The sequence below is a fragment of the Eupeodes corollae genome, chromosome 3 (genome assembly GCF_945859685.1).
Source record: "Eupeodes corollae chromosome 3, idEupCoro1.1, whole genome shotgun sequence".
In the NCBI taxonomy this organism is placed as follows: domain Eukaryota; kingdom Metazoa; phylum Arthropoda; class Insecta; order Diptera; family Syrphidae; genus Eupeodes; species Eupeodes corollae.
The window spans coordinates 44,314,407-44,342,341 of record NC_079149.1 but is presented as its reverse complement, the minus strand read 5'-3'; the positions used below and the strand labels follow the sequence as shown (position 1 = coordinate 44,342,341).

At 35.1% G+C, this 27,935-nt stretch overlaps 5 protein-coding genes and 1 long non-coding RNA gene across 6 annotated transcripts in view; 3 read left to right on the top strand and 3 right to left on the bottom strand.

Moving 5' to 3' along the window:
• The first annotated feature begins 2,294 nt into the window (after positions 1-2,294).
• LOC129951609 (28S ribosomal protein S28, mitochondrial) lies at positions 2,295-3,100 on the top strand. The gene is made up of 3 exons (XM_056063851.1): positions 2,295-2,591; positions 2,664-2,785; positions 2,849-3,100. The coding sequence occupies exons 1-3, from the start codon at positions 2,358-2,360 to the stop codon at positions 3,015-3,017; spliced, it is 525 nt and encodes a 174-aa protein (XP_055919826.1). The 5' UTR covers positions 2,295-2,357; the 3' UTR covers positions 3,018-3,100.
• Positions 3,101-4,936: 1,836 nt separating this feature from the next.
• LOC129951606 (regulator of nonsense transcripts 3B) lies at positions 4,937-7,084 on the top strand. The gene is made up of 3 exons (XM_056063848.1): positions 4,937-5,171; positions 5,233-6,615; positions 6,671-7,084. The coding sequence occupies exons 1-3, from the start codon at positions 5,067-5,069 to the stop codon at positions 7,001-7,003; spliced, it is 1,821 nt and encodes a 606-aa protein (XP_055919823.1). The 5' UTR covers positions 4,937-5,066; the 3' UTR covers positions 7,004-7,084.
• Positions 7,085-7,137: 53 nt separating this feature from the next.
• Positions 7,138-8,391, bottom strand: LOC129951608 (uncharacterized protein C16C10.8). Its single transcript, XM_056063850.1, has one exon. It carries the CDS (start codon positions 8,232-8,234, stop codon positions 7,188-7,190), a length of 1,047 nt encoding a protein of 348 aa, XP_055919825.1. The 5' UTR covers positions 8,235-8,391; the 3' UTR covers positions 7,138-7,187.
• A 4,215-nt stretch (positions 8,392-12,606) lies between these two features.
• Positions 12,607-14,998, top strand: LOC129951611 (uncharacterized). The gene is made up of 2 exons (XR_008782204.1): positions 12,607-12,797; positions 14,627-14,998. It is a non-coding gene; the product is annotated as an uncharacterized LOC129951611 (long non-coding RNA).
• LOC129951607 (probable hydroxyacid-oxoacid transhydrogenase, mitochondrial) lies at positions 12,752-14,533 on the bottom strand. The gene is made up of 5 exons (XM_056063849.1): positions 14,396-14,533; positions 14,262-14,334; positions 13,822-14,196; positions 13,614-13,755; positions 12,752-13,554 (listed from the first exon to the last, which is right to left on the bottom strand). Exons 1-5 carry the CDS (start codon positions 14,446-14,448, stop codon positions 12,812-12,814), a joined length of 1,386 nt encoding a protein of 461 aa, XP_055919824.1. The 5' UTR covers positions 14,449-14,533; the 3' UTR covers positions 12,752-12,811.
• Positions 14,999-23,850: 8,852 nt separating the features above from the next.
• Positions 23,851-27,935, bottom strand: part of LOC129951605 (protein scribble homolog) — a 63,437-nt gene continuing 59,352 nt past the window's right edge. The window contains exons 5-9 of the mRNA XM_056063847.1: positions 27,649-27,910; positions 27,349-27,581; positions 26,942-27,272; positions 25,222-26,881; positions 23,851-25,109 (exon numbers count right to left, since the gene is read on the bottom strand). Coding sequence (XP_055919822.1) covers positions 24,778-25,109; positions 25,222-26,881; positions 26,942-27,272; positions 27,349-27,581; positions 27,649-27,910 — 2,818 coding nt within the window. The 3' untranslated portion in view covers positions 23,851-24,777. The remainder of the gene's footprint in view (positions 25,110-25,221; positions 26,882-26,941; positions 27,273-27,348; positions 27,582-27,648; positions 27,911-27,935) is intronic.

Below are 27,935 nucleotides of genomic sequence, written 5' to 3'. Positions count from 1 at the left end.
TTATCTGTATAACAGCATTTATTTGAAATCGATATCTCTTCTGGTTCTTGAGCTGTGGACGACGAAAAAACGTCGCAAACGTACGGACGTACGAACGTACGTACACACGCACTCACTACATCTTTCTAAAAGTCTTTTATGTCAACTCTAGGGACCTTGAAACGTCGAGAAATGTCAAAATTTTCAATTTGACAAATCGGACCCATTACAATAACTTCCTATGGGAAGTTAATAAAAGGAATAGAAACAATTGAGTTTTTTTAAACTATTCGCGAGGATAATGACAAAACTCCACATTTCAAGTACAAGAAGAGACATATCGACTTCAAACAAATTTTTTTATGCAGATAATAAAATCAAAAGATGCATAAGGGACTTTGAAGTAGGTATTTTTTTCCTATTCCGAAAGGAAACAATTTGGTTGACCTCAAACATTTCTCTAACCAATCACACTTTTGACTTCAATCAAATGTTTTTATTATACTTTGTAATGTCCTACCACATCCGCATAAATTAAAAAAAATGCACGAGTGGGACGCACGGACTATCTCATATATCCAAAGAGTATTTCCGGTATTTAAAGATTCAAAAATGTACCTGCAAACATTTTCAAAAATGTAAATGCCTTTTGGTTTCTTAAGGAAACTTTGAAAAACTTTCAAAATATTTACTTGAAAATAGTTAAAGCGGTTTTATATAAATTAATATGTTTGTGTTTAATATTTTTTAAATTATGTTTAAAAATATGTTCAGTATGTATTCTTATGAAAAGAAACTAAGTTGAAAAAAAAAAAAAATGTTGAAGAAAATGTATTAAAACTCAATCGTTTCGTTTCTGAGAAAATTCGAATTTTCGATTTTTGACCAAAAAAAACGCCTAACGCGTACCAGCTTAAAAATTTCAAATTCGTAATCAACCGACCCAATGGTTTGGGTTTTAGGGGTGATTACAGACTTACAGAATCGGAGCACTCACTTTTCCCGACTTCACTTCAATCGTAATGTCATGTTTGATTAAAACTCGTGTTCGAATAACGAATGCAAGACTTGACATTATATGTGCAAGTAAAAACCAACAATACTCCATTTTTTTAAAGTCCTTTCTGCATCATTTGGTGTTATACTGTAAAGAAAATAAAATTGTTTTGAAGTCGTACACACGGACACACAGACATCTCGCTAAAATTTAGATTCTAGGGGCTTTGAAACGTCAAAAAATATCAACATATTCAATTCGACAAATCGACATTTATTACAATAACTTCCTGTGGGATATTAAAAAAGTGGTGGAAGATATTGATTTTAAACTAAAGTTAACGCAGTGTTCTTCTAAAAATCCAATCAGCATTTGTCTAGAAGAAGAAATAAAAACTTTCAAAGCATGCTATACTAGAATTGGTAAAAATTGGTTTTCGACTTAAAATTACGGAACTAAGAACTAAGAAAATCCAACTGACAACTTTTTTTTACAAGAAACAAAAATCTACAAAAAAAAACAGAAAGTGATAAAAATTAGTATGCGATTCAAGTTTCTAAGAACACCGAAGATATTGACTTTAAACTTTGTTTATCTTACACAAAATGTTGTTATTACTATTTTGTAAGACTTTGAGAAATATCGACAAACGGGCATGATTTCGTAGTTACTAGTTATGTGTCTTCATCCCAAATTGAAAAGGTTTTTCGACCCTTTTTTGTAAAAAAAAACCTAGTTCAAACCTATTATATGTTGTAATATTTTATGAATGACTATGTCAGTAAAGTGAACTTTTGGGTAATTTATCTCCCGATAATTATCAAGTTTTGTACAAATTGCTTCAAAATAGCAGAATCGAAGTCAAAATATCTGTGGCAGTGACAACGAATTGGAAACCCAAATTTTTATCTCAACAAATTCATTGAACTCCTTCTTTAATACTTCAAAACATTTTCCAGCAAAATAATAAATTGAACATAAAATTTTACGGCAAAATTAACTGTTTGGCAACTTGAACATAGCATCCAACTGGACAAGGCCTGGACAAAATTAAGTTACATTTTCTACTAGGAAACATTAAATTCAAAAACAAACAAAAAATTAATGTACTCATCTTTAATTGGGGATATTTTGCAGTTAATTTGTTAAAACCAATGAAAGCCAAAAATAATTTGTTTTAAATCTAATTTTTAGTACTTCTTACAGAATAGTTTTATTTTCTACAAAACGATAATAATATCAATAAAGTGGGAACTCAAGCACCATATAATTCTGTTCTGACACGCGAAGTGTCATCTTGACATTTTAGCCGTCATTTGATATTTATTTTGCATAAGAAATAAATCGGCAAGGTTCAAAGGAATAGCACATCGACTTTAAAATGTCTTTTTTAATTAAAATTAACAAAAACTTTATAAATAATCTGCCTAAAACAATAAACAATGTATATTTGAGAAATTCGAGAACACTTTGCACTCAAATCAATGACGAGACAGCTCAGAAAAAAGGTGGATTTGCGAGCGCCTTCGAAAGACACACAGCTCCTGTAGTCGAAGAGAAACCCGTGGACAATCAAACCTTTGCCTCCTTGTTACGAAACTCAAAACTTATCGATGTAAATATTGAAACAAAAAAGAAAAGCAAATTTGAAAATACGAACTTAAATAAAATGTTCATTCTTTTCTAGATGGGAAATCCAGAAGGAAAAATTGTTACCGGGAAAATCTTTCATGTGGTCGAAAATGATTTATACATTGATTTTGGATGGAAGTTCCATTGTGTTTGTCAGAGGCCACAGAGAAATGGAAGGTATATTTATTTTAGATTACGGACCATTTTAAAATGTAAATAACTATAACATTTCTCTTTTAGTGACTACGTCAAGGGATCTAGAGTACGTTTGAGGGTTAAGGATTTGGAGTTGTCCACGAAGTTTTTGGGTTCATCTAAGGATTTGACAATTTTGGAAGCCGATTGTCAGCTTCTCGGATTAATTTCATCACCTGCCAGAACTGGAGCATTGAAAGCAGCTTCTGCATAAAAATGCAATTTATTTGTTTTAGATTTAAATAAGAAAAATAAAAAATAAACCCAAAAAACAATTTTTTCCTGACAGTTTTTTAGGTTTGTTTGTTTTCACTGTTCGAGTGGATTCTCGTTCAGGGTAAATTCACAATAATATAATAAGCGAAAACTGGAAGAGAAGATTTAAACACCTTAAGGTAGTCGCTATTTTTAAAATATAACCTGAGTGGAGTTACTTTTACGGATCAGAAAATATTTCTCAAGTTCAAATTAATCATACATTGAAAACTCGGAAAGGTTCTTTTTGAAATAAAGCGTATTTTATCACTTTTTCAAGCTTGGAATCTTGACAGAAAGACAATATGATACCCAATCGCATTCTGAGAAAAACTTTCAATTTATTCACAACAAAATCACCACACTTGGTTCATTAAACAGTTTATTTATTTTATGCCAACGATCCGTACATTTTTCAGAAACTTATACCAATATTACCATCAAAGCAATCCATGATGGTAATAAGCTTTTCATCATCGAAAACTCAAGTTTTCCTATACATTTTTGGTAAACACAAGTTTTCGTAAACCACAAGTTTTATATAAAACCTCTCGAAAACTAGTAACAATTCATAGTTGAACTAAACAAACAAACCTTTTGAAACATTCAGCACTCTAATTTATGTAAACAAAACAGCTGATGGCTGCTGTCAAAACAAATATTTCATTTTGAAATAAATTTTGCCCGTGGTAAGTAATATTATTAGAATAGGAGAAAGGTGATAAGTTAATTTGTAGAGGAGAATAAGTATGAAAGAAAAGATGGGAAGCGATGCTAACATCAAGAAGATCCTCATAGCTTTTGACAAGTCAGGCGAGTCCTCAAAAGAAGAAGCCAAAGAGATAGTCATAGAGAAATTGCAGCCTATTATAAAAGCTTAAGTGATCGCTCCGGATGAGTGTGATTTTGGTACGAATCTGGAACTAGGAATTGACCTTTTCTGCTCCGGCCATAAGGACCTGCATGAAATTGTTTAGAATCTTCTCAACCCCGCCTATATGTTGCTCTGACGCCCACAATATATGCAATTCTGAAGGTACATTTGGCCAACAGAACTAGACAATTAGCTTAGTGAATTGCTCAGACCGGTTGAAGTGAACAAAGAGGATTGCTGCAGCCAAGCGAGCTTGTAGTTCTTGTTGGTTCATGTCGTTAGCCAATTCCACCCGTCACCAGAACTTCAGTTGAAACTCTTCTTCGAGACAAGCTAGTGTTATGGCCTTGTCTGCGCTGATATGCTGCTCTATCACAGCACAGGAAAGGATAATGGAATTAAGGCTGTCGACGGCAAAGACAAATCCGAGACGGTGGGTGGCGAGGTACTGGGAGTTTTTTTTTATGTTAGTATTGAAACGTTTGTTAAACCACTCAATGAGGGGATCCCATTCGTTCTTTTGCAGCTCGTATAGATCTTTTTCTTCCTGAAAATCAACTTGATAAGTACCTACATAAGGCTTAAGTTTGTATCTTGCATTTCCAGATCCTTTAGTACATTGCAGAGTATATCGAAAATTTTGCGGCTCATTCTGAAATGTTGTTTTAAATACTCATCATCGTTTACTAACATAACACCGAAACCGTCAACAAGGTCTTTTAATATTTCTTACTAACAGAATACACTAATGCAAAATATAACGAGGCAGCACCTGACCAACCTTGTGTTCCATAATTAATGAGACTAATGAGTATGATTGTTCTTACTTATAAGGACCTTAATACAAGGAAAACTTATATTTTCTAGTTCTTATTAATTTGACTGAACTTATATATTTTAAAGAAACAATTTTTTTCTTCATATAAAATGCTATGTGGTCTACTGTTTACATCAAAAATTTGGTTTGTTTAAATCGAACAAACCTAGAGAAAGTGACATTTTGTTTTCATTTGATAAATCTGGAAAAATTCAAAACACGTCCCCCGATTTTCTTTAACCCAAAAGAAAAAGATCAAACAACAAAACAAAAAAATCTAACAATTTATTAGACTTTCACTGTTCACTCCCAGAAAAATGACGAAGGAAGAAACACCGCCAGCTAAAGCAGCAGACTCCGTCAAAACTCGAGGACCTCGAGATCGCCATTCAAAGAAAGACAAACCCAAACCCCTAACAAAGGTAACTAAAAAACAATCTAATGGGATTTTCTTGAAAATATAGAAAATGGTAATTTTTCTAGGTCATCATTCGTCGTCTTCCTCCGACAATGACCGAAGAGGAATTCCTCAAACAAATAGATCCCCTCCCTGAGTATGACAACTACTACTATGCCGCAGCAGACTGGTCTCTGGGATTCGATGCAACTTGCCGGGCATACATCACTTTCCGAAATCATGATGACGTCTTTCTCTTCCGTGATCGTTTTGATGGTTATGTCTTTGTCGATACAAAAGGCGAGGAATACCCAGCCATAGTTGAATTTGCTCCGTTCCAAGGACTGCCAAAGAATAAGGCACGAAAAACTGATCCCAAAGTTGGAACAATCGAGAGCGAACAGCATTACATAAATTTCCTCCAGAAGCTCGAAGAGGACCGTGAAGCTTGCAAAAACGAGTGCAAGCTGGAGTTCTCCCTTCAGCCTAAGGATGACAAAAAAGTCACATCAACTCCATTGCTGCAATTTCTCATGAACAAGAAAATGGAACGACGCGAAGAGCAAAAGAAACGCACCGAGGACAACCGACGCAAACGTGAGGAAGAGAAACAGAAGCGAAGAAATCGGGTTTCAAAGGGCATCCCAAGTGCCATCAAGGAGGAAGGTGCTCCCTCGACTAAGGAGGCCAAGCCAAAAGCTGAGGGTGGTACAGCTGACCATCCCGAGGAGAAGAAGAATTCACGGGCTAAGCGTCGGGCCGAAAGGGACCAACGTCGCCGAGAGGAACATGAACAGCGTCGCCGAGAAAAAGAAAAGGAGCGTATTGCTGCTGAAAATGAACAAAAATCAGGCAAGCCCACCACCACTACCACACCTACAACCTACGCCACCCAGCAACCTGCAAAGGAACCTGAAAAAACTACCCCCGTCACCATTGCCAAGGCCCCAGAAGGAGAACCCAACAAACGCAAAGAAGTCAAGAAATACAGCGAGAGAAGGGAGCGAAATCGCAACAAGAACTCCCAACAAACTCCCTCCGCTGGTGCTGCTCCCCATGAATCTGCGAATCCATCCAGTTCAGCTGTAAAACCAATAAAGGAGGAAAAATCTCAATTGAAGGACAACAATGCCATGATGAGCTTCATGAAGAACCTCTCGAACGTGAAGGAATTCGTTCCGAAGCATAAACAAGAAGCTGCAGCAGCTAAGGAAGAGAATGAAAAGTTGAATAAAAAGGATCCCAATGCCCCAATAGATATGGAGGAAGTTAAGGATAAGCTAGAGAAGATATCCTTGCAGGACAAGGTGCAAGTCCAAAAGCCCGCTTCCCAAGAAAAACACGACGACGAAGCAGTCGAGACTAAGACCGAGAGAACCGAACGCTCACATCGCAATTCCAGTTCCAGCGGAGGTTATCCAAACGAAGCAAAAAGCGAAGACCGCAAGGAGCGTCGTATTCGCAATAAGGTAACTTCAACTTGGTAATTAGTTACCTTTTTATGTAACCTTCTTTCACTTTTAGGATCGTCCATCCATCATGATTTATCAACCCGGAAAGTCCAGGCTTCGTTCGACCGAAGATGGTCAGCCGATTTTAGACACAAAAAGTAATCCCACCTCGGATACGGAGAGCTTGAAAAAGGAGGAGCACTCGAACACCGTGCGAAAGGTAAGTCGCTATTCAGAGAGACGCTCTGGCAGAGCACGGGACGGCAAGCGCAGGGCCAGCGAAGATATCACTTCAAAAATCGCCGAAGTTTCTTCCATCGATGAGCTGAAAACCGATCAAGAAGCCAAACCTGTGGAGGAGAAAAAACCTGAAGAGAAACCCACCGTTAAGAAAGAAGTCGAATAGATTTGTCTGCATCCTTAAATTAGATTTCCAAGAATTCTTCAAATAAAACTATGAATTTACTATTTTTAGGTATTCCTCAGAGTTTCTGTGCTTTTTCCTGAAAAATATTCCAGACCTTGATAACAAAAAAACGGTTAACCTTTTTCTAAAACATATATTTCACTTAAAAACTATTAATAGCGTCTTATTCCACAGCCGTAACAATATTACCATCGACCTTGAGATTGCTTTTCTTGACATACTTTGCAAACTTCTTGTCAAATTTAGTCTGTTGCTTCTCCGAGAACGTTGCCCACTCCCGTCGGCTGAGGTACATTTTCTCGACTTTCTTCTTCAACTTCTCTAGCTTCATGCTGTTCCCGTGCTTTCGAATAGCATTCAACATCACCGCCGACCATTGGAATTCGTCTGGAGTGGTTGTGCTGATAATGGGCTCCTGTTCAGCGTTTGCCTCTCCCTGTTTTGCGATAAGATCCGCTGTGGCACTCTTTTTGCTCTTTTTCTTGCTGGGCTCGTCTTCTTCTTGTTTCTTGTCGGTCTTTTGTTCTATATTCGTCTCCTCGTCCAGCTCAATGGTATTCTGGATTTCTTTGTCGACTTTGCGTTTCTTGGATTTGGATTTTTTGACACGCATCGTTTCCGTCACGTCGCCAATGGACACCTCTTTGGCTTCCTCGGGCTGCTCTTCGGGGGCTTTTTCGATTACTACTTCGGCCGGCTTTGTGGGTTCGTTTTTCTTGCGAGATGCTGCCTCTGCAGCAACGGCTGCCGCCTTTGACGCTTTCATCTTCTCCAGCTCCTTTTCCAGAACACCCCAAACTTCCTCCACCTGATCTCTGCGCATTTTAATGCAATTGGCTGCGAAGTTAATGAATTTTGCCTTCTTGCGCGGAACGTTGTCTACATTTTGAAGTTTCTGGAATGCTCCCCTCACTGCCGGACTTAAATTGTATTCCTTGGTGTCGAGAATCGATCGAATTATGTCCATCCAGCCTTCCTGTTTCTTCTGCCCTGAATTCTTTTGTTCCTTCGGCACATAGTCTTTGCCGGAATACTTTTCAGCTTCTGTAATGCATTTATTGTGGGCCACATAATCCTCGCCATGGAAATCCTTCATGCAATCCATGCACGAGACGTTTTTCGGTGCTCCACGACACTTGAATGTGTAGTGTTTCTCTACCGCGGACTTCTTCGCCGATTCACCGCAATGATTACAGGTAAAAAATACCATTTTGTGGATTAAGTTTTCTTTATATATAAATATTCTTTTTAATTAAAAATTATCGTGTATTCTCTTTGGAATGGAAGAAAAGAATCAACTTTGCACGGCGCACGTGTTGTATACAAACTTTTCGTTTTCTGCCGACTGTCAATGTGACATTTTTGACATATCTATTTTGATATTTACATTACTCAGTTAGTTATATGACAACAGAGGATGCTCTATCGCTTAAGAGATATTGATAGTTCACAATATAAAATTATTTGCTTTTTTCAGTAACTTGTTGTTTTTTTCAATAAAACTAAAATTCAAAATGTTGTTTAAAACTGTTTTGTTAAAAATAAGCACTAATTCAAAATAGCTACCATTATACAAAGTGTCAAAAATATATCTGCAACTTCAGAAAAATTAAATTAAGATCTCACATAAAGCAATAATTGTATTAAGCTTAGTGTTTTTCTACTTTTTGAGATTCTTATTCTGTGATATTTGTTTGTATATTTTTGGAAAAAAGTTGTCTGCGAATATCATCTTCAATATTTGAAGGTAACTTTCTGTAGGTACATTTTATCATTTTGATTTGAAGAAATGAATTTCATTCAAAGAGATATATAACCACTTTGCTGTATAATTTGCCACTACAATTTTCTATAAAGGATTTCGATGATAATCATCAGTTAATTCTATCACTATCTGCAAGAAATTCGTGAGATAAATTGAATTATTCAGTACAAAAATGGAAGGCCATTGTCAAAAAAACTATCCTCAAGGTGTTTGGCCACCAAAAGACTTTCGAAAATCCATTTGTTTCATCTTAAATTTTTTCCTATGATCTGAAAATTACTGATTTGGACTGGAACAACCTTTAAGTACATGGTTTTTAAACGTTTCTATTAAGGGTACTACCTTTGGCATGATGGTTAGTGCGTTGGACTGTCATGCGAGAGGTCTTGGGTTCAATCCCTGTCTGTGACACCTAAAGTTTTAATTCACGGGTACTGCCTCTTGCGAGGAATTGATAAATTCTTCAGGAGTAATTCTTGCGATGAAAAAGTGCTTTCTCGAATTAGCTGTTCGGATTCGGCATATAAAATGTGTGTCCACTCCATCCCTGCAATTACTCGCACACAGAAATGGTTGAGAGTTGTAAGTCACTAGGCCCTGGTTCTCCACGGACTGTTGTACCACCTAATTTATTTATTTTTATATATTAAAGGTATTGCAAAAATACTCATGATTTGCTACTATTCAAAACTTCAAACGCATTAACCTTCAATGTATGGACCGCTTGTAGCCGATTTCGCGCTGGTGTCATCTATTATTGAATGCTACTAGCTCCACTGTAGCTTTAGCGGAATTATGGAGAAATTTTAGAACTTGATTTTTGTATTTTGTTTATTCTGTCAAACTTTACAATAATAGATGTCTTTAGTTTAAAAAAAGAAGATTATTGAGCCAAAGAAGGAAGAGATTACGTTTAGAAATTGATAATATATTTTCTACCAAACCTGTGAAAGAGCAAGTACTGCTACGGAGGTGAAATCACTTTTAAACGGGCTAATTTAGCACTTTTCACTTAAAAAGTGAAACGTCCTCTTAGTATATGAAATCTATAATATTATAGAATGGAAATGTGTTGTAAGGTTGCGTTGGTAGTTTTGTATAAAAAATTGTATGTCGAAAGACGCCATTACAAAAACACTGCGGAGCCGCAAATTGATCGCTTAATAAAAATAATTTAAGCTGGCAGTTATATGTTTAAAAAAACCATATGTCTGTAAGGGGCCAGTTATAGCTATTTGACGGTTTTCCCTTTGTTTAGAAATGAAAATTATATACTGATAAATCGGAAATCACACAAAGAATTTTTTTTGGGAAAAAAAAGGGTAACTGCACATTTGTTTTTCTTTAAAAATGTATTTTTCTATTTTCCGGACGGAAATTCAATTTCCTGAACAGCTGATACATGTTCAAAAGTGAAACGAATCGTTCCACTGATTTGTGTTCCAATTTCACACCATTCTAATGACAGATTTCTGTCAGTCAGTGGATTTCAAACAGAGATTTTTTTTTCAATGACAGAAATTTCTAATGATAGCTATAAACGACCTGCCAAAAAAATGCAATGTTTGTTTTCAATAATAGCTATAACTGGCGCCTTACTGTTGGTGTTCCAATTTTGTACTAATTACAAATTTGACGTATGAAAGCAACAGTAAACAAATTGTCTGAGGCGCGAAGCTCGATGTTATAATCGAAAGAAAACAACATTTAATGACGTAAATTTACTGATTGCTATAAATGCTCGTCATCGTTTTGGAAAAAATTGTGCAAAACTCAACCGTCAACACTAGATTCACAATCTTCCAAAGGTCCATCCAATTACTCGGATACGCAGATGATATTAACATAATTGGAAGATCAAATCGTGATGTCAGTGGAGCGTTTTTGAGCATTGCGACGGAAGCGAAGAAGATGGGTTTAGTGGTGGATGAGGGTTAGACCAACTATATGCTGTCATCAAAAAAGGACACTGAACAACGACGTTTTGGAGAAAACGTCACCATGGACAGCTATAACTTTGAGGTAGTTAAGGACTTTGTCTGCCTAGGCTCCGTTATGAACACAGACAACGACACCAGCGCTAAAATCAAACGAAGAATAACTCTTGCAAATCGGTGCTTCTTTATACTTAGAAGGCAATTGAGAAGTAAAGTCCTTTCTCGAGCATCTAAAATCACCATCTATAAGACACTCATCATCCCGCTTCTCATATATGGCGCTGAGGCCTGAACAATGTCAAAGAAAGATGAGAACTTCTTAGGACGTTTGTCTTAATACAGATATTTTTCGTATTATGTAAGTCGTTTTGAAAACAACAACGTCTCTTAAAACGCCAAATTTCGAAGTTGACAAAATTGCAAACGACACGGAGCTTAAATTAATCTCAAAATGTAGGTTTTCTTCTTTTGTTTTTTATAATTGTTATACAAAGTTTTTTTAGGGTAAAAGTTACGAGTCAAAAACAAATGAAACGCCTTGTTGAGCTGATGGAAGCAAATGAAAACCTCGCAAAAAAATTTAAAAGAGGTGCAATCGCAAATCAAGAGACAAAGTTGGGGTGGGAGGATTTGGCAAAGGAGCTAAATTGCATTGGACCACCCACACGAAGTGGAAAGGTACTGAGACAGAACGTCTCTCAGGAAAATTACTTTCCATCAAGTTTAAAATATATAGAAAGGCTTCTTTATTGAGTCGGAAATACATTTTAAACCTGGAAAATATTTTAAATATTGAAGTTCCAGTAAAAATTTTGTGAGCACAACTACGAGTACTTTGAATTAGGCAAATCCATTGGGTTAGCTGTGGATCGAATCCATCGTCTCTGCAAAACTAAATCTTTCTTTCTTCGTTTTTCCTCTTGCTGCTCGTCGTCCTCACTGCTGCTCCATGAAAAATAGCTGGCCACACTATACATTCTTTTAAGAATTTGTATTTGTAAACAAAAATTTCACAAAATAACAAAAACAAAATTAAATTAATTAAAATGTCTGTGTCAAAATGTCGGCTGTTTAAGTGGATCGCATTTGGTACTTAATAGCGACGAGGAGTCTGGCGTTTAAGCTACGCAATACCGATTTAAAAACGACACGACTACAAAAACGACAATTGGCGTTTTAGTAAAACGACTATCGCAATAAGGGTGAGTAAGTATAAACGCTCATCAGTAAAACATTTCAGATTCCTCCTGTTTCAAATGTTACTGATGGATTTTACTGATAGCTATTCCGGGCTAACCGGCTCCTAATTCCGATATAGTTTTTTTTCTTTTTGTGTAGTTTTGTTCTGAAAACAAACAAAATAAAAAGGCACAGTTTTTCGGCCTTTAGAGTGTCCTAATCCCTCAAAGTATCTCACCTTTTGGGAGGCATGTTCTTATCTCACGACATAATAGGAACTTAAAAAATGAGTTGAACACTATTTAACTCACTGAAATAGTTGCAGTTAAAATTGCTTTACTAAACCACAATTTTACACTTAATTTAAATGTGGGCAAGCGATTTTTTCTTTCAAACTCTTGAGTTCCTAGATGACTTTCAAAATCTCTAATCTTCCATTGAAATCTTTTAATTAACTATTAACACAGTCAGGCAACTTTTCTTTTTTTTTTTCTTATTTAGAGTCACATTTGTACTTTCGCACTTTTTTCGTGAAGATAATCATTTCAAGTTCTCACTGATTTTTGTGGACGTAGTTTAAACTCACGCTTGTGATATTGGGTCCCTTTTAAGTTTATAAAATATTTATTTTTTTATTTAAATCCATTGATTGTACAATATTAACCTTTTTACTACTATTGGCAGAACTATTAGCAACCCTGGTTTTGTTATCTGTCAAATAAAATGTCTCGGAAAGTACCGTTTACCGTTATTTACATTTTTCCTTGGCTTTGTTATTCTATTGTTTGTTTTTTCCTTGTTGGTTTTTGTTTATATGAATTTAGATTTTTTTAACAAACAAATTGTTGTTTTATTTGTACATTTTATTTTCATTTAAACTAAAAAAAAGAAGGTAAGTAAAATTCTTTAATATATTTCCATTGAATTCTCAAACAATTTTGCCAAATCCTCTCGACTCTGTTCCCTAGGAGCCAATTTAGTTATGCGCTCTTGTGGCAATGTTCCCTCGACCAAGGCATTTATGTCGTCATTCTTAAATCCTAGTCCATTCAAACCATTCTCAATCTTAGCTTTTTGCATATATTCCCGCATTACATCTGCAAGTATTTTCCCAGCATCAGCTAACTTAGCATTCGAAACGTCTCTGCCCAGCAGTTGAGCTGCTTCCAAATGTCTATCTGGGCATGCAGGGGCTGTAAATTCAAAAACAGCTGGGGCACTGATTACAACCGATAATCCATGGGGTATGATTGGATGGTGTGCATCATAGCCATCGGGTAGGAATGTTCGAACGTTTCCAGAAATAGGATACGACAGTCCATGGCAAAGGTGTACACCTGCATTGCCGAAGCCAACACCGGCCATTGTCGATGCTAAATGCATTTCGGATCGCGCTTTCACGTTATCTGGTTGATAGATGGCATCCAAAAAGTGCTCTCGAATCACCCTCAATGCAAATCTGGCCCAGACATCAGAAATAGGGTTACGTCCTTGATATGGTGGGCGTAAGTTGGGGCTCTCAGGTGCTGGGCCACGTTCAGTGTATTCTATGGCAGTGAAGCTCTCTAAGGCATGGCAGAAAACATCGAATCCCGAGTAGGCAGTGACCCTTTCTGGCAGCGAAAGTGTGTGAAGAGGATCGATTAGACCTGGAATTTAGATTTAATTTTAGTATTTGCATATAACCAAGTGAATAAGAAACAGGTACCTAATTGTGGTTTAAGAAGTTTGCTTGAAATTCCCGTCTTTGCGTGTAGTTTCTTATAATCGAAAATCGCAACTCCTGTAGTTTCCGAACCAGTTCCGGCAGTTGTAGGCACAGCGATCATTGGCTTCAGCTTCACTGAAATCTTAAACAACAGAGACCCGAATGGTCACTCCAAAGATTACTCATCAAAAACACATTTTATCCAAACCTCTTTTCCCTTTCCAATTGGCTTATTAACATAATCCAAAAATTCGGCATCAGGATCATTGGCATATAGATTTGCAGCCTTACAAGTATCGATGGCCGAACCTCCACCGATCGCAACAAAAGCATCAAAATTACGACTCTTGGCAAAAGTGGCCGCATGCCAAAGACTTGCATCGGTCGGTTCGACCCTTGTCTGATCGTAAACCTCATAATTCAATCCATTTGCTGTCATTGAGTCAAATGCACTCTTAACACTTTGCACTTTTATTACATTGGGATCTGTGACAATGCAAATATTTTTCGATCCCAGATTCTTCAAGTCTGCCCCCAATTCGTAGGTGACTCCAGGTCCAAAGCGCACGGTCGAAGAAGACATCTAAAACAAATAATTTGTGTTATCTCTTCAAAGTCTAAAGTTCAATTAAAAAAAGATCAACAAACCTCGAAGGCGTATTCCATTTTCCTTGCGAGAACAGTTGATCCATAGTGTTGGGAGTGTGCTGGACATTTGCAACTAGATTTAAGGTCAATGGATAACTTATCGGAATCTGAGTGAGGGACGACTGTTTACTTACGAATTGCCAACAATTGTTGACATTAAATTAAGAACGTTCTTTCGCGCTTGCATTTTTGCTTGCAGTGTTTCTAGTTATGCGTCTGGAAGTCGACTAAGTATCTTGCATATTTTCCACAACAAACAAGTCTGAAGTGTCACCTTATCAGCTGTTTCATTTTTTCAAGAGAAATTTCTTCAAAGCAAAAACAATAAAAACTGTTTTCTTTCTTTTCTGGTTGGGCTGTGTAAGATGTGTGATTCAGACGTGATTGAAACAGGTTCCCCCGTCTATACAACTTATGACCCGGAGTTTAACGAAATTTGGGAGGACATGGCGGAGACTATAAAATTTAAGGAACAGGACGAAGAACTACAAACGCTATTTACCAACAAAATGCATTTAAATTCTCCATCTTCGTCGAGGGACAAGTAGCAGACAAAATATTTTATTTATTTTCTTTGTAAATTTAATGTTTTTGTTGAGACTTAGTGGTTTTTTAAATTGTGTATCATGATTTTCTTGTATTTCGATTTAAAATTAAGATGTTGTGATTTTTAGTATTATTTTTAAGAATTTTATTTTATTCTTGAGTCAACAAAATTCAACAAAAAACTCATTTTTTATTTAATTTTATTTATTTTTACGTTAGTTATGTTAAGTTTTATTTATTTATTTTTATTTTTGTAAATACATTTAAAAACATTTTGTAAATACTTTTCATAAATCTTTGTTAAAGAAAAATAATAAAATATTAATATAATTTGTTTTATAATAAAAATATCTCCAACAGGATTTAAACAATTTTAAGTTTTGTTTTTACTAACGAATCATTGTTTTGGATTAATTACATTTTATGGGAAAATCATAAAATGCAGAATCGATTTTTTAAAATATTTATTTTCTCTTCTAATACATTTTTAAAGAAAAATCATAATTTTTAGAACTTTTGAAAATATGAACTGCTTAAAAAATAAAAATTAAACATTATTATTTTTTTATTTCAGTTCCGGTTTTGTATATATTCAAAGCTTCAATCAATTCTCAAAAATTCCAATCAAAACTGTAAAAATGAAGGTAAGTACATTTTTATGAAATTTGTCCTTAATAAATTACTATACATTTTTGAAATGTTTATTAAAAACTCATTTGAGAAAAAGTATTGATTTGTGATGATTTTTTTTTGGATAAACATATATTTCATCCATAAAAAAAAGTAAAGGTTGATCCAACTATAACTTACGATGTGTACTTTAAATTCAAGGGTTTTTACGAAATTGAAACATGTAAAATGTACCTACAGATAGAACAGCGCGTAAATAAATTTTTCAAATCATTTTGAGTACAAACAAATATCTATTTTTCAGACTTAATAATTAAAAAATTACAGTTAATTTAGTTAAAAAGAAGTGTCTGATTTTATTAACATACAAATTTAAAAATTAAGCAGGTTCTTGTAGGCGTTTTTTCATTAATTTTGTTTTCAAAAATTCTATGAAACTCCATTTATATTCTTGAATTAGTTTTTTTTTCAATACCTTCTATTGATAGTCCAGTCAATGAACGAAAAAAATTGCCTTAACCTAAAAAAAATCCAATAGTTTTGAAACTTGGCACACTTACTAAGGGAAGTCTGGTGATGACCCAAAAAAAGTCCCCAAGAATCCGACGTGAGCTCTAGCCGCAGTTAAGAGAAACATTGAGTTTGTTTCAGTTTGTCACGTTTATCTCGAAAACTATTTGTCGTATCAAAAAATTTTGGTCCACAAAATTCAAGCTCATTAAATTTTATAAAAAAGGCTCATTTGAATTTTGTTTATATCTCTTATAGTTTTAAAATAACTCTAGCGGCAGTGAAGAGAAACTTACGTTTTTTTCGGTTTTCCTATTTGTCGCATCAAAAAATAATATTCTACAAAATTAAACCTTATTCAATTTATTAAAGAAATATGATATTAATTTGTTTGTACTTGCCTTATTTCGTAAAATAACTATCCGCATTTAAAGAAAACATGTGTTTGTGTGAATGGTGGTAACATTTGACCAGCCTCTTTATATTAAAGTAGAGAAATCGTTGACGCAGCTTCATCTGAGTCCCGTCTATCAAAAGCGTAGTCAGATTGGGTGGATTTCACCTGTTAATTTCCTATATTGGTCAAATAGATTTTCTGATGAGTGGAAGTGGCCTCCATGAGTTAATAGTACTAAAAATACGCATCGGTTTCTGTTGAGAAGATGCTGCAAGAAAAAGCTTTCGCTAGAGCAATTCGCGCAGTCCCTGACATAAAAGACAAAGAAAGTGCTCTATTTTTTGGCTACATTTTTATTTCTGACACTCGTTGGCCCACTATATGGTTCATTGCCTGCATTCATCATGGGTTAACTTCATTTGTTAATGATGTAACAAGGCCGACATCTGATACCTGTCTTGACCACGTATTAGGCCATTTTATTAATATTCAATCCATTCAATGTGCTGGCAATAATTGTGATCTTCAAATTTCTGACCATTGTATGACTGGTATTTTGTTCTCCACTCTGGATAATAAAATGGAAAATGACTGACTATATAGCGAAACCAAGATCAACTTCAATGAGTTAAATAATGCGTTGCGCTTTTATAATTGGGAGGTAATTTATGAACAAGAAAATGTCTCCAAGGCTTATGATTTATTTCTAGACATTCTCAAGAATTTCATTGCCATGTATACGTTAATGTACCACGAAAGTCTGAAAGAAAGCTTAAACCTTGGATGAACCGGCTTCTCCTGAAAAAAATAAAACAGAAACATAGACTTGGCATAGAATGTAATATACATCCACAAAATGTATGTTTAAAAAATCGCTACAATCGAATGAGCCGTGAAATTAATGATAAATTCAAAACATGTAGGGATAATTACTATCATAATCAAATAAAAATGTCCCATGTTAACATTAAGAAAAAAGGAAAGTGGTAGTATTAATAATCGAAGTGTTAATGACCAAAATAGTTTGATAGCGTTGAACAACGGGGATGAAATAATTTTAGACCCTACAGCTGTAGCTAATGCATTCAATGAGTTCTTTGTTTCAGTTCTATCATTTTCGAGGGGCACCTCCTTTCTAGGATATTCTTGTACTGGTTCCAGCTCTCTACTTTCGTCTTTTCAAATAAATAGTTTTAACTTCGAATCAATATCTGGTCTTGAGATATTAAAAGCCATAAACTCTCTGAATAACTCCAAGTCTTTTGGTAATGATGGTATTTTTAATATTATGTTAAAGAAAATTGCTTTGAATATTGTGGATATTTTGACATATATTTTAAATTTGAGTATTTTCTCTGGAATCTTTCCTGATGAACTTAAACACACCATTGTGATATCCCTGTTTAAAAAAGGGAGTAAAATAGACAAAAATAATAATAGGCCAATTTCGTTGTTGCTTTCTATTTCAAAATATTTGAAAAAGTAATTAAAAGTAGGGTTTTGAATTTTCTCAAAAAATCTAAATTTCTTAGTTCCAAACAGTTTGGGTTTAGGACTGGGCTCTCTACTGAGGATGCTTTGTTGGATTTTTGATCTTTGTTGGATTTTTGCGCTTTTATTCATAGAGATTTTGTAGTCGACTTTTTGTGGATATTAGGTAAGCCTTTAATATGGTAGACCACAATATTCTTTTGAACAAATTATATTATGCGGGCTTTCTTGGATTCATATATGAGTGGTTTGCATCTTGTATGAAAAACAGGAAACAAAAGGTCAAACTCGGCAGCTGTCTTAGTAACTCCAACGTTATCAATCTTGGAGTTCCTCAGGGATCTTTTCTTAGTCCCATCCTTTTTCTTATATATATTAATTTTATTTTTGAACAACCTTTTGTTGGTGAAGTAAGGGCGTTTGCAGATGATTTGGCAATTGCATACAGATCAGTTAGTTTATTGAACCTAGTGGCTGATTTAAATCATGATGTGCACTTATTGAGAGTTTGGTTTGATGCATATAAACTTTTGGTAAGCAACAAAACCAAACTTATGTTTTTTTCCTTAGCTCTTACGTGACTCCAGACATTAATGTTATATTCCACTCATCAAACTGTGCAAGGTATAATTTACACTTGAGTTCCTTTTAAAATTCGTATCACTATTTTAATGCTAATGTTTCTTGCGACACCAACTGCTTTCAAATTGAAAACGTTAACTGTTTTAAACACTTGGGTGTTCTCATCGATAGAAATTTGAGCTGGTCTGAGCATATTTTAGGGCTTAAACAATATTTCCTTTCAACACTCCGTTGTTTTTATCGCCTTAGAAAAAATTGTTCTGATAACACCATGAAAACTGTTTACTATGGGATTTTTCATTCTCGAATGCAACACAGTATAAGCTTTTGGGGAAGTACTTATCAGAACAAAATGAAGCCGCTTAATGTGCTGCAAAAATGTGCTAGAAGAAAAGTGTGTAACTCACCTCTTCTCTCTCATTTCATGGAGCTTCTTAGGCGTATAAAGATTTTGCCTGTCAGACAGTTACATATCTTATTGCAAGGTTCCCAAGATTTTCTTTATTTGAGGCGGATACTTGCAGAGTCTAATATGTGAAGGTTATATCTTACGCTGTAATTTCCAATCCTTAGTTGAAATTCCTTCTTTTCGAACTACAAGCTTTAGAAAGAAAGAGGCTGGTCAAATGTTACCACCATTCACATACACACACATGTTTTCCCTAAATCCCGATAGTTAAAAAAAAAATAAATTAAGTACAAATAAATTATTATCATATTTCTTTAATAAATTGAATAAGCTTTAATGTTGTAGAAGATTATTTTTTCATACGACAAATAGTTTTCAAGATACACCCGAAAAACCGAAAAAAAACGGATGTTTCTCTTCACTGCCGCTAGTTATTTTATAAACTATAAGAGATATGAACAAATCCATATGAGCTTTTTTTAAAAAGTTTAATGAGCTTTAGTTTTGTGGAACAAAACATTTTTTGATACGCAAATAGTTTTCGAGATAAACGTGAAAAACTGAAACAAACTCCATGTTTTTTTGCCAAGTTTCAAAACTGTTGGATTTATTTTGAAGCGAAAAACTTTATTTACAGGACTATGAACCGTAATTTTGTTTTTAAATTTTCTTAGTAAATTATGAACCTATTTAAATAATTTATTTCGGAACAAAGGGTAAACATTCAAAATGGAATTTGACTGTAAAATATATATTTTTGAGCACTAAGTAACTAAAAAATTTCTGCAAAAAAATTAAAAATTTTATACGTACACTAGCTGATCCGAGAAACGTTGTCTTGAAATATAAATAATTTCTAATTAAAATTTAGCTTAAAATAAATAACTAACTTATTGTAAGTGTGTAAGGATGTAGTATATAAGTGGGAGCGGTTATAGATCACTGTAAACGGTGACAAAATATTAAAATAACAAATCTCTCTGCTCGGGCAGTGAAACATGTAGTCAGCACTATATCAAACAATAAGCGAATTTGTTTAGCTGTATCGTTTAATCCTACTTCAGAAAGCATACATTCCCATTGGTTGTCGTCTTACAGCTAACCGAGTGCAAGGCATGCTTCTTTATACATACATTGGATACTGTTGTTCATTCATTTTACGTATATCTTGAAATGATAATGGGCCCGTGATTTTAACCAATAACAGTCGAAGAAAGAAGCGCTCAGTCTGCCTTGAATTGACTGTAAATACTCGCCCCAAGGTATTTCATTTGAATAAACCGGGTCATGCATCAATCGGCGTACCTTGCTTGCGAGGCATCCATTTTATTGTTATAGGGGCCCATAGTGAAATAGTGTGGTACTTCTGAATAAAGTAATGTCAGTGCGAAAGCACCAAAAGCATCTACATGATTACACAATTCAAAAAATGTAGTGAGTGTAGTTTTTAGCGTATTAATAGCACGATCAATCGGTGTCTCGCTCGTGAAATATACGCCCTGCTGGTTTCAAGATGGATGGCTTAATGAGAACTGTTGGATCTCATTCATGATTTGGGAAACGAAATTTGATAAAGTGTGATTTCGTCATTGGTATTTTCAACCCGAAATACAACCATATCACTGCCTTTATTCACATACATCCAAATGTATTTGAAACTCTTCATTAAATTGCAGAACTCCACATTAATATTACCATTGAATGTTTTACTCAACAGATGTGAATATAAGCACCCAGGGGTTATCAATGTCAATGTCTACGCTGTTATTATTTTTGACAAATGATTGTCCGCCATAGGGTGATTGCATTGTTAGTGGAATTTTTCGGAAAACTTTTAGTACACTTTCCATTTGCCACGCAAGGCATTCAGACTGCCGCATGGGCATTGCCCATGAATAATGTTTGTTGTAGCAATATCAAACAAAATTTGATCAGTAGAGGAATGTGGAATTTCAGCAGAAATTATACTGTCGATTTCCGGAAAATGTATTTTATCGACTAACCAAACAAAAATGTGGGCATGAGATAATACCCGCTTTTGCCATTCAACGCTATACATCCAGTAAAGTGTTTGGCTGAATACATGTAATTTTGTAATTAAATGTATCAAAGACTTCAATTTACGTCTCAATATCTTCTTCGTTTCCGGCTGCTAGTAGCAGCACTTTAACTATTCCTGGAGCGTAGGGCGGAAACCAATTCCTTCTATCACTCTCTATTCCTAACGCTATACCTCAGCTTAGACCACGTTTCCAAGTTTTGGGACTGAGCTTCCTTCATGACAGATGACTTCCTATGTTTCTCTTGGCCTTCCAGGCCGCCTTCTACCTTGAGGATTCCATAGAAAGCACTGCTTTGCTATGTTTTCGTCCGATGTCAACATCCACCATCAATAGCAAGCAAGAACAGAATCGGTGACAAGATAAGTCGGGGTTTGCTTTGAGGAATTCGGCAAGTATGCCATCCAGCCCAGCTGTTTTGCGTTACAGTGCTCTATACCTCTCCCACTTATATAACACATCCTTACACACTTACAATACGTTATTTATTTATTTCTTACAACATATTCTCTAGATATAATTTATATGATAAAACAACGTTTGTCGGGTCAGCTACTACAAATATAAAAAATAGATAAAAACCTATTCTTAGACCTACCGTATATGCAAAATTTAATTGAAATTGGTTAAGCCGTTTTGGAGGAGTATGGCAACTAACTCTGTGACAGGAAAATTATATATATTTGTACTTCTTTTGATTCCTTTAGTTGGTAGGTTGTAGTGCGATGAATAAATATTATGCTATTAATTCTTTTTTTCCTTCATTTTGTGCTGGACTCAAATGTCAGACTATTGTTATATTGGTTTATCCATTTTGCGGTTTCAAAAGTAAACGTAAATAAAACACAGACATTTTTAAGATATTTCTTTTTTATTATAAAGTTTGAAATTTAACATTATGTCTACTACATCATTTAAATGGCCACCACGCGAATTGTTGGAAGCATCAATTCTTTTGAGGTAATTTTCGACAACTTTTTGACATATATTGGGCGGTATCTTAGCCATAACTTGACGAATGTTGGTTTGTTAATACTCAAGAGTTAAAGGTTTATCTGCATAGTGACAGTCTTTTGCGTAGCCCCACAAAAGAAAGTCAAGCGGTGTCAAATCGTATGATCTTGGTGACCAGTTGGTAACGCCACGACGAGAAATTACGCGGCCATTAAATGTCTCTTGCAAAAGAGCTTTATTCGCTCGAGTTGTGTAGCATGTGTCACCGTCTTTTTGGAACCACATATTCTCCAAGTCATATTCTTTAAAAGCAGGTAAAAAAAAGTCGTTTATCACATGTAATGGCCCCTCTTCAATTAGTTGAGGGTTCTCAGAATCCCAGATATGACAATTTTGTTTTTTAACGAGTGAGAAATGTGCTTCGTCCCCAACAAAAATATCGGTTAAAAAAATCGCCGTCCATTTGCCTGTTTCTTAAGCACGTCTCTACGAACGTTGTGAATGGCCAAGTGGTTTCAGTTGTTGCGTGAGCTAGACTTTATATGGATGTAGTTGTAGATCCAAATGTAAAATACGCCATCATGTGCCGTAAGACAGTCCTAACAACAGTCTCTTCAAAGTTGTTCACAATATTTCCGTAAATGAATTTCGAGACGCTATAACCTTTCCGATACATACAAAAGGATCCTTGTTGGAAGCAGCGAACTATCGTGGAATTTCTTTTCTTAATTCGACTTATAAGATTTGTACAGCCCTGTTACGGAAGAGACTCACAACGTGGACTGAAGATCACAACTTGTTAAAAGAGACTCAAGCGGGCTTTAGATCAGGGTACTCAACAATAGATAATATTTTCATTGTCAGGAGGCTAGCTGAGAGCTTTATTAAACAGGGAAGAAAATTGTATGCATTCTTCATTGACTTCAAAGCATCGTTGGACTCAATTAACTGAAGTGCTTTATTCTACAAGCTATATGGTCTGGGCTTGTCTCTGAAGTTCAAACGGGTTCTAGAAGAGCTGTAGAGAGGAACACAGGCTGCAGTGTGGAACGCAGCTGAGCTTTCTGATTGGTTCACTACCACATCGGGAGTAAGACAGGTGTGTACATTGAGTCCCATCTTGTTTTCGCTCTTCATAGATGACCTTGTAGATTATCTTGGGGGTGGACGAAATGCATCGAATGAAAAGCTGAATTTCAACGGAGAAGATATAGAATGTGTTAACGAATACAAATACCTAGGAGTAATTTTTTCAAGAAAACTGAATTTGTAGAAACATTTTAGCGAGAAACTACAAAAGGCAAAAACTGCAATTAATATTTCATGGAAAGGAACTACTTCTATACCGCAAATAAGGTTAACGTCATTGCTACAATGGTCAAGTTAAGAAGCGAACTACTCAGTCTGGACTTCATACCGCACAGACCCGATTTACCACTGGAGTAATTTAGCAGAAAGAGAGAACTTCATACATTTCGTCTAAAAGTGTCCAACTTTAAGGGAAACTAGAAGAAATATTCTTGGAAGTATGCTGAATGAGATGGATGTCTCCAAGCTTTATAACTATTGCAAACTCGCGTTACGATATAGATCCAGAATTATGAATGAAGACTTCTGACGCTTTAAATTTGCTTGTCATTTTTTTCTTTTAATTATTTTTGATTTGTGTGGCAGAGCCACCATTTTAGTAGTAGGTTTTAAGAATTTGTATTCGTTGGGCGATAGTTAAGCGATCCATTTTCGAAAATATCAGACTTTCAACTGAACAAAAATTGGTTTAACAATTTTTTTTTAAAAATGTCGAATTTCAGCCCTATACTTTTGAAACCACAAAATCATTTAACCGTTATTAGGCTCTTTTTTATTGTGTCGATGTATTCTCGGAAGATGGGTAAATTTTTGTATTTAGATCCAAACCATAATAAGTTCACTGAAAGAAGGTTGTTTTACTTCTTTTCTCAGTTTAATGCTCTTAACATCTCCAAGTTTTGACTCATAAATAAAAACTCATTCTTGTGTATATTGGAAGCCAAATGTAGTTTTTTATTTCAATAAAAATTAAAATAATATTTATAAAAAAAATAAACAATTTTTGAAAACATGTTTAATACAAATTTTGAATTAATTTTTCCAAATATTCGTGGTGGTTTCTTTCTTTTATATCATTATGTATTAATTTTGGCCCTTTCTAGTTATACTTTCTTCAATTTAGTTCTGACTCTTAATATCTCCAAAAAAAAGTAAAGAAAATAACAAATATTTATATAAATAGGTTTTTTTATTTTATTTCTTTTTACTGTTTACACTAAACTTAAGGGCCATGGCACTTAACTAACTTGAAAAGAACAAATTGTGTTGAAAAAAAATAATGTTTTGAAAATTTAAATTAACCAATTTTTTTTGATTTAATAATTAATCCTTCCTTCTTATTGTTTCTGTTTTTTTTTTTGCTACAACTATTTTATATAAAAATATATAGAGTTTATGTTTATCTTAAAACTAATTAAAAATTATAATTTTCAACATTACGACGACGTTTTGTTTAGTTGATTAAAATAATTATCGGATACCTTTTATTTTCGTAAGTATTTTTTTTTATTTGGGAATGTTTGTTTTTCATTTTAGTTTGCAAAAATTATTGTTATATTAGTAAAATTAAGTACAAAGAATTTTGTTTAAACAAATTAAATATAACTTTAGTTTCGTTTATTTTTTGAATTTTAAAAATATTTTAAACTGCCATAAATTTAAACAAAAAGAAAAATCTTAAAAATATATAATTAAATACAGAAAAAACACTTTATCATACAATGTCTAAACTAAAAGACAAACAAAAAATAAAATACGTAAACTTTTTGAAAATTTATTTCTTGTTGCGTTTAGAACATGTTCATAGTTTTTATTTTCTTCTTTTCTAATTCTGTTTGAAGTAAAAACTTAAACTTGATTGATGGGCGAATATTTATGAATTTTCGGCTGTTTGCAGGGATTTGATTTGATTATGTCCTCGGAGAGTTTCTGATAAACAATGGAATTCTTTGATGCAAGTAAAGCCATACGGTAGCGTTCTCCGCGCTTCCTCATCATGAGCGAAACGAATTTACCAATAGCCAATAAGAAGACTATCACACAGGTCACCATGATCAAAGCTGGGATGAAGTACGTGTAGCCGTTGTAGTAAATGCGACCACGTTCAATGATTATTTCTTCGGAATCATCATCTTCATCGTCGTCGTCTTCATCATTGTCTCCATCAAGAAGAAGTTTGTCTGAAAAAATTGAGAAGAAACGTTTAAAAAAAGGGAATTGTAAAAGGCCTTGAAAAATGAAATCTCCACTTTTCATGCAAATTTACTGGCCATATACCAAACTAATACTTACTCAACAAGAATTTATCCTTGGTCTCTCGAGAAAGATCAACTTCCTTGGCATTGAATCCAATGTCATGAACAACTGGCTTAGTTGAATCAGTTTCGTTTTCTTTGTCTTCTTCTTCATCGTCATCATCGTATGTATCTTCTTCATCATTATCTTCCTCTTCAGTATCTTCATCAGCACTTGTATCTTCAGCCAAATCTTCTTCCAATTTCTTTTCTTCTTCAATCTTCTTCTCTTGTTCCATTTTGATGATCTCCTTCAATTTCCTAGCCTCCTCTTCGGCCTTCTTTTCGTTCTCGATCAATTGTTGTTCTTCTCTTTGTTCTTGTCTGTAGAACAATTTCTTCATATCAACATCATCGCCCTTGAGAATGTCCTTCTTGATTTCCTCCATTGTTTGTTCCTTGGGCTTGAATGTATCGGCATTGTGTTTGCAGACTTCGTGAGCAAGATCATCCCAGCCAAGTTGTGGGCGAGAGGTTTCAGTGAAAGTCGAAACATCGATATTTTCCTTTGAGGGCATTTTCACGGCATGAAGAATGTTCTTCATTGTGGCATAGACAATCATTCCCTTGAGTTCTTCGTTGCATTTAAGAGGATTGTGGCTGATGTCCAGGGTGCTCAAGTTCTTGAATGGCATAATGTCCTCAGTTGAGATCTTCCTGATTTGATTAGCTGAAGCATTGAAGGTTCTGAGAGTTTCGAAGAATTTGTATTGATGACTCATTCCGTTGCTGTTGTCACTCAACAAGAAGTGAAGATCACATTCGCTAACATCGAGGTCCCTAAGCTTGGCGAATGGCATAAAGAGGCGAGTTGGGAGTTTTCTGATTGGATTTCCGGCCAAATTCAATTGAGTCAAGTCGTTGTTGTTCATGAAGACCAAATCATCGAGCTTCTCAATCAAATTGTTGCTCAAATCGAGAACGACGAGTTTATTGAGGGCAGCAAATGAATCCCTACCCAAATTGTTGATGTTATTCCATGCGAGTTTAAGAGTAACCAAATTTGGCATTGTTGCGAAGGTCTTGTGTCCCAATGCTCCAATGGCACAATTGGAGACATCCAACATACGAACATTGAAGAATTTGTTGAAGCTCTGGAATCCATCAGTTGGCAATTGGCTAAGACGAGGGTTGTCATTCAAACGGATATCATCCAATTCGGAGTTCTTGTAGAACAACAGCGAAGAAACTTGATCCAATTCGTTGATTGACAAATCAATATGACGAAGTCTTCTCAGCTGAAGGAATGAATCTGGTTGAATTTTTGTGATACCATTTCCCTTAAGATTGAGATGTGTAAGTTGTGTCATCTGATCGAGCATTCCGTGGTGAATTTGCTTAATCGAACAATAACTCAAGTCCAATTTCTGCAGATCGGTGGCACCAAAGTTAAGATCACCGGTGATTTCATTGTACTTCAAGTGGAGAATTCCCAAAGCTGTGCGATTGAAGACACCCCTCGGAAGAGCCTTCAGCGAGTTGTATGACAGATCAATTTCTTCAATGGTCTCAACTGTGTCGAAAATACGTTCTGGGAGTTCCTTCAAACCGTTCTGAGCCAAATTGAGACCGACAATCTTTGTTAGTTGACTGAAGGCAAGTGGCTTCAATTCCATGAGGTTGTTTCGGGAAATATCCAATTCTTCGATACTATCAGACTGTAAAAGAAAGTGAAGAGATGAGTACAAAAATCATAAGTTTGGTCAATCTTCACATACCTTCAACAAATAGTGCACATTAGACATGACACTCAAATCGTTTCCAGAGATAGTCATTAGACGAAGTTTCTTATTTTCTACAAAGGTATTTGGATTGATGATGGTAAGTCCGACGTTGGTCAAATTCACTGAGTACAAATTGTCCAACCCGTGGAAAGCATTCTCGTGCATGTATTCGATGGTACAGTTGAAGATCTTGATCGATGAGACACGTTTCAGACCGATCTTCACGAAGAAATCTGGTCCAAGGAGAATTGGGTACTTGGGACCAACATCTGTCACAACCAAATCAGTAATGCCTGAACCGAACTTTTGCTTGTCTAAATCAAGCCTAAAAAACAGTGAAAAAATGGTTTTAGTTCATGTTGTCAATGTTTTTTTTTAGTCTAATGCAAAGTTTCATATACCTGCTGCAAGTGGCAAACACATAACCATCGCTGTTCCTAGCGCAAACGCAATCCCTGGGGCATGGGAAGTTATCATTGTTGAAGCTTAGCTCATCATCATCCATGTCATTTTCATCCTCATCGTCAGTGTACTCCTTGGATTCATCGTCAGCCATGTCATCATTGTCGTTTTCGTCTTCGTCGTCAGTTTCATCATCATCAAGGAATTGTTCAGTGTTAAGTTTCATTGGCATCTAAATTATTAAATGTTATAATTAAATAGCATTTTTTTATGGAATCTAAAGTATAAAATGATCTCACCTTTTCCTCTCCCTTAATTGGCTTCAATTTTGGAATCTTTTCAGTCTTTACAACAGCTGGTGCAGCAGTGCTTGTTGAAGTTGTTGGTTTTTTGACCATATCCTCTTCTGTTGCAATACTGGCTGTTGAGGTTTTATTATCTGAATTTTCATCATAACTGTAATCCTCATAATCATAGTAATAATCGTCATCTTCTTTCTCCGTTGTATTCGATAGAACATCATTCAAATGATCAACAGATTCGGGTAGCATTTTATTATACCTGATGTAATTAACCGGAAGTTAAA

What these genes read in the sequence shown, in the direction of transcription:
- LOC129951609 (XM_056063851.1), top strand. Translation starts at nt 2,358, where the DNA reads ATGTCTTTTTTAATTAAAATTAACAAAAACTTTATAAATAATCTGCCT. An exon ending in GAAACTCAAAACTTATCGAT is followed by an intron (nt 2,592 to 2,663) that starts GTAAATATTGAA and finishes ATTCTTTTCTAG; the next exon opens with ATGGGAAATCCAGAAGGAAA. An exon ending in AGGCCACAGAGAAATGGAAG is followed by an intron (nt 2,786 to 2,848) that starts GTATATTTATTT and finishes TTTCTCTTTTAG; the next exon opens with TGACTACGTCAAGGGATCTA.
- LOC129951608 (XM_056063850.1), bottom strand. Translation starts at nt 8,234, where the DNA reads ATGGTATTTTTTACCTGTAATCATTGCGGTGAATCGGCGAAGAAGTCC.
- LOC129951607 (XM_056063849.1), bottom strand. Translation starts at nt 14,448, where the DNA reads ATGCAAGCGCGAAAGAACGTTCTTAATTTAATGTCAACAATTGTTGGC. An exon ending in AAATGGAATACGCCTTCGAG is followed by an intron (nt 14,197 to 14,261) that starts GTTTGTTGATCT and finishes TATTTGTTTTAG; the next exon opens with ATGTCTTCTTCGACCGTGCG. An exon ending in ACTTCTTAAACCACAATTAG is followed by an intron (nt 13,555 to 13,613) that starts GTACCTGTTTCT and finishes TCTAAATTCCAG; the next exon opens with GTCTAATCGATCCTCTTCAC.
- LOC129951606 (XM_056063848.1), top strand. Translation starts at nt 5,067, where the DNA reads ATGACGAAGGAAGAAACACCGCCAGCTAAAGCAGCAGACTCCGTCAAA. An exon ending in AACCCAAACCCCTAACAAAG is followed by an intron (nt 5,172 to 5,232) that starts GTAACTAAAAAA and finishes TAATTTTTCTAG; the next exon opens with GTCATCATTCGTCGTCTTCC. An exon ending in AGCGTCGTATTCGCAATAAG is followed by an intron (nt 6,616 to 6,670) that starts GTAACTTCAACT and finishes TTTCACTTTTAG; the next exon opens with GATCGTCCATCCATCATGAT.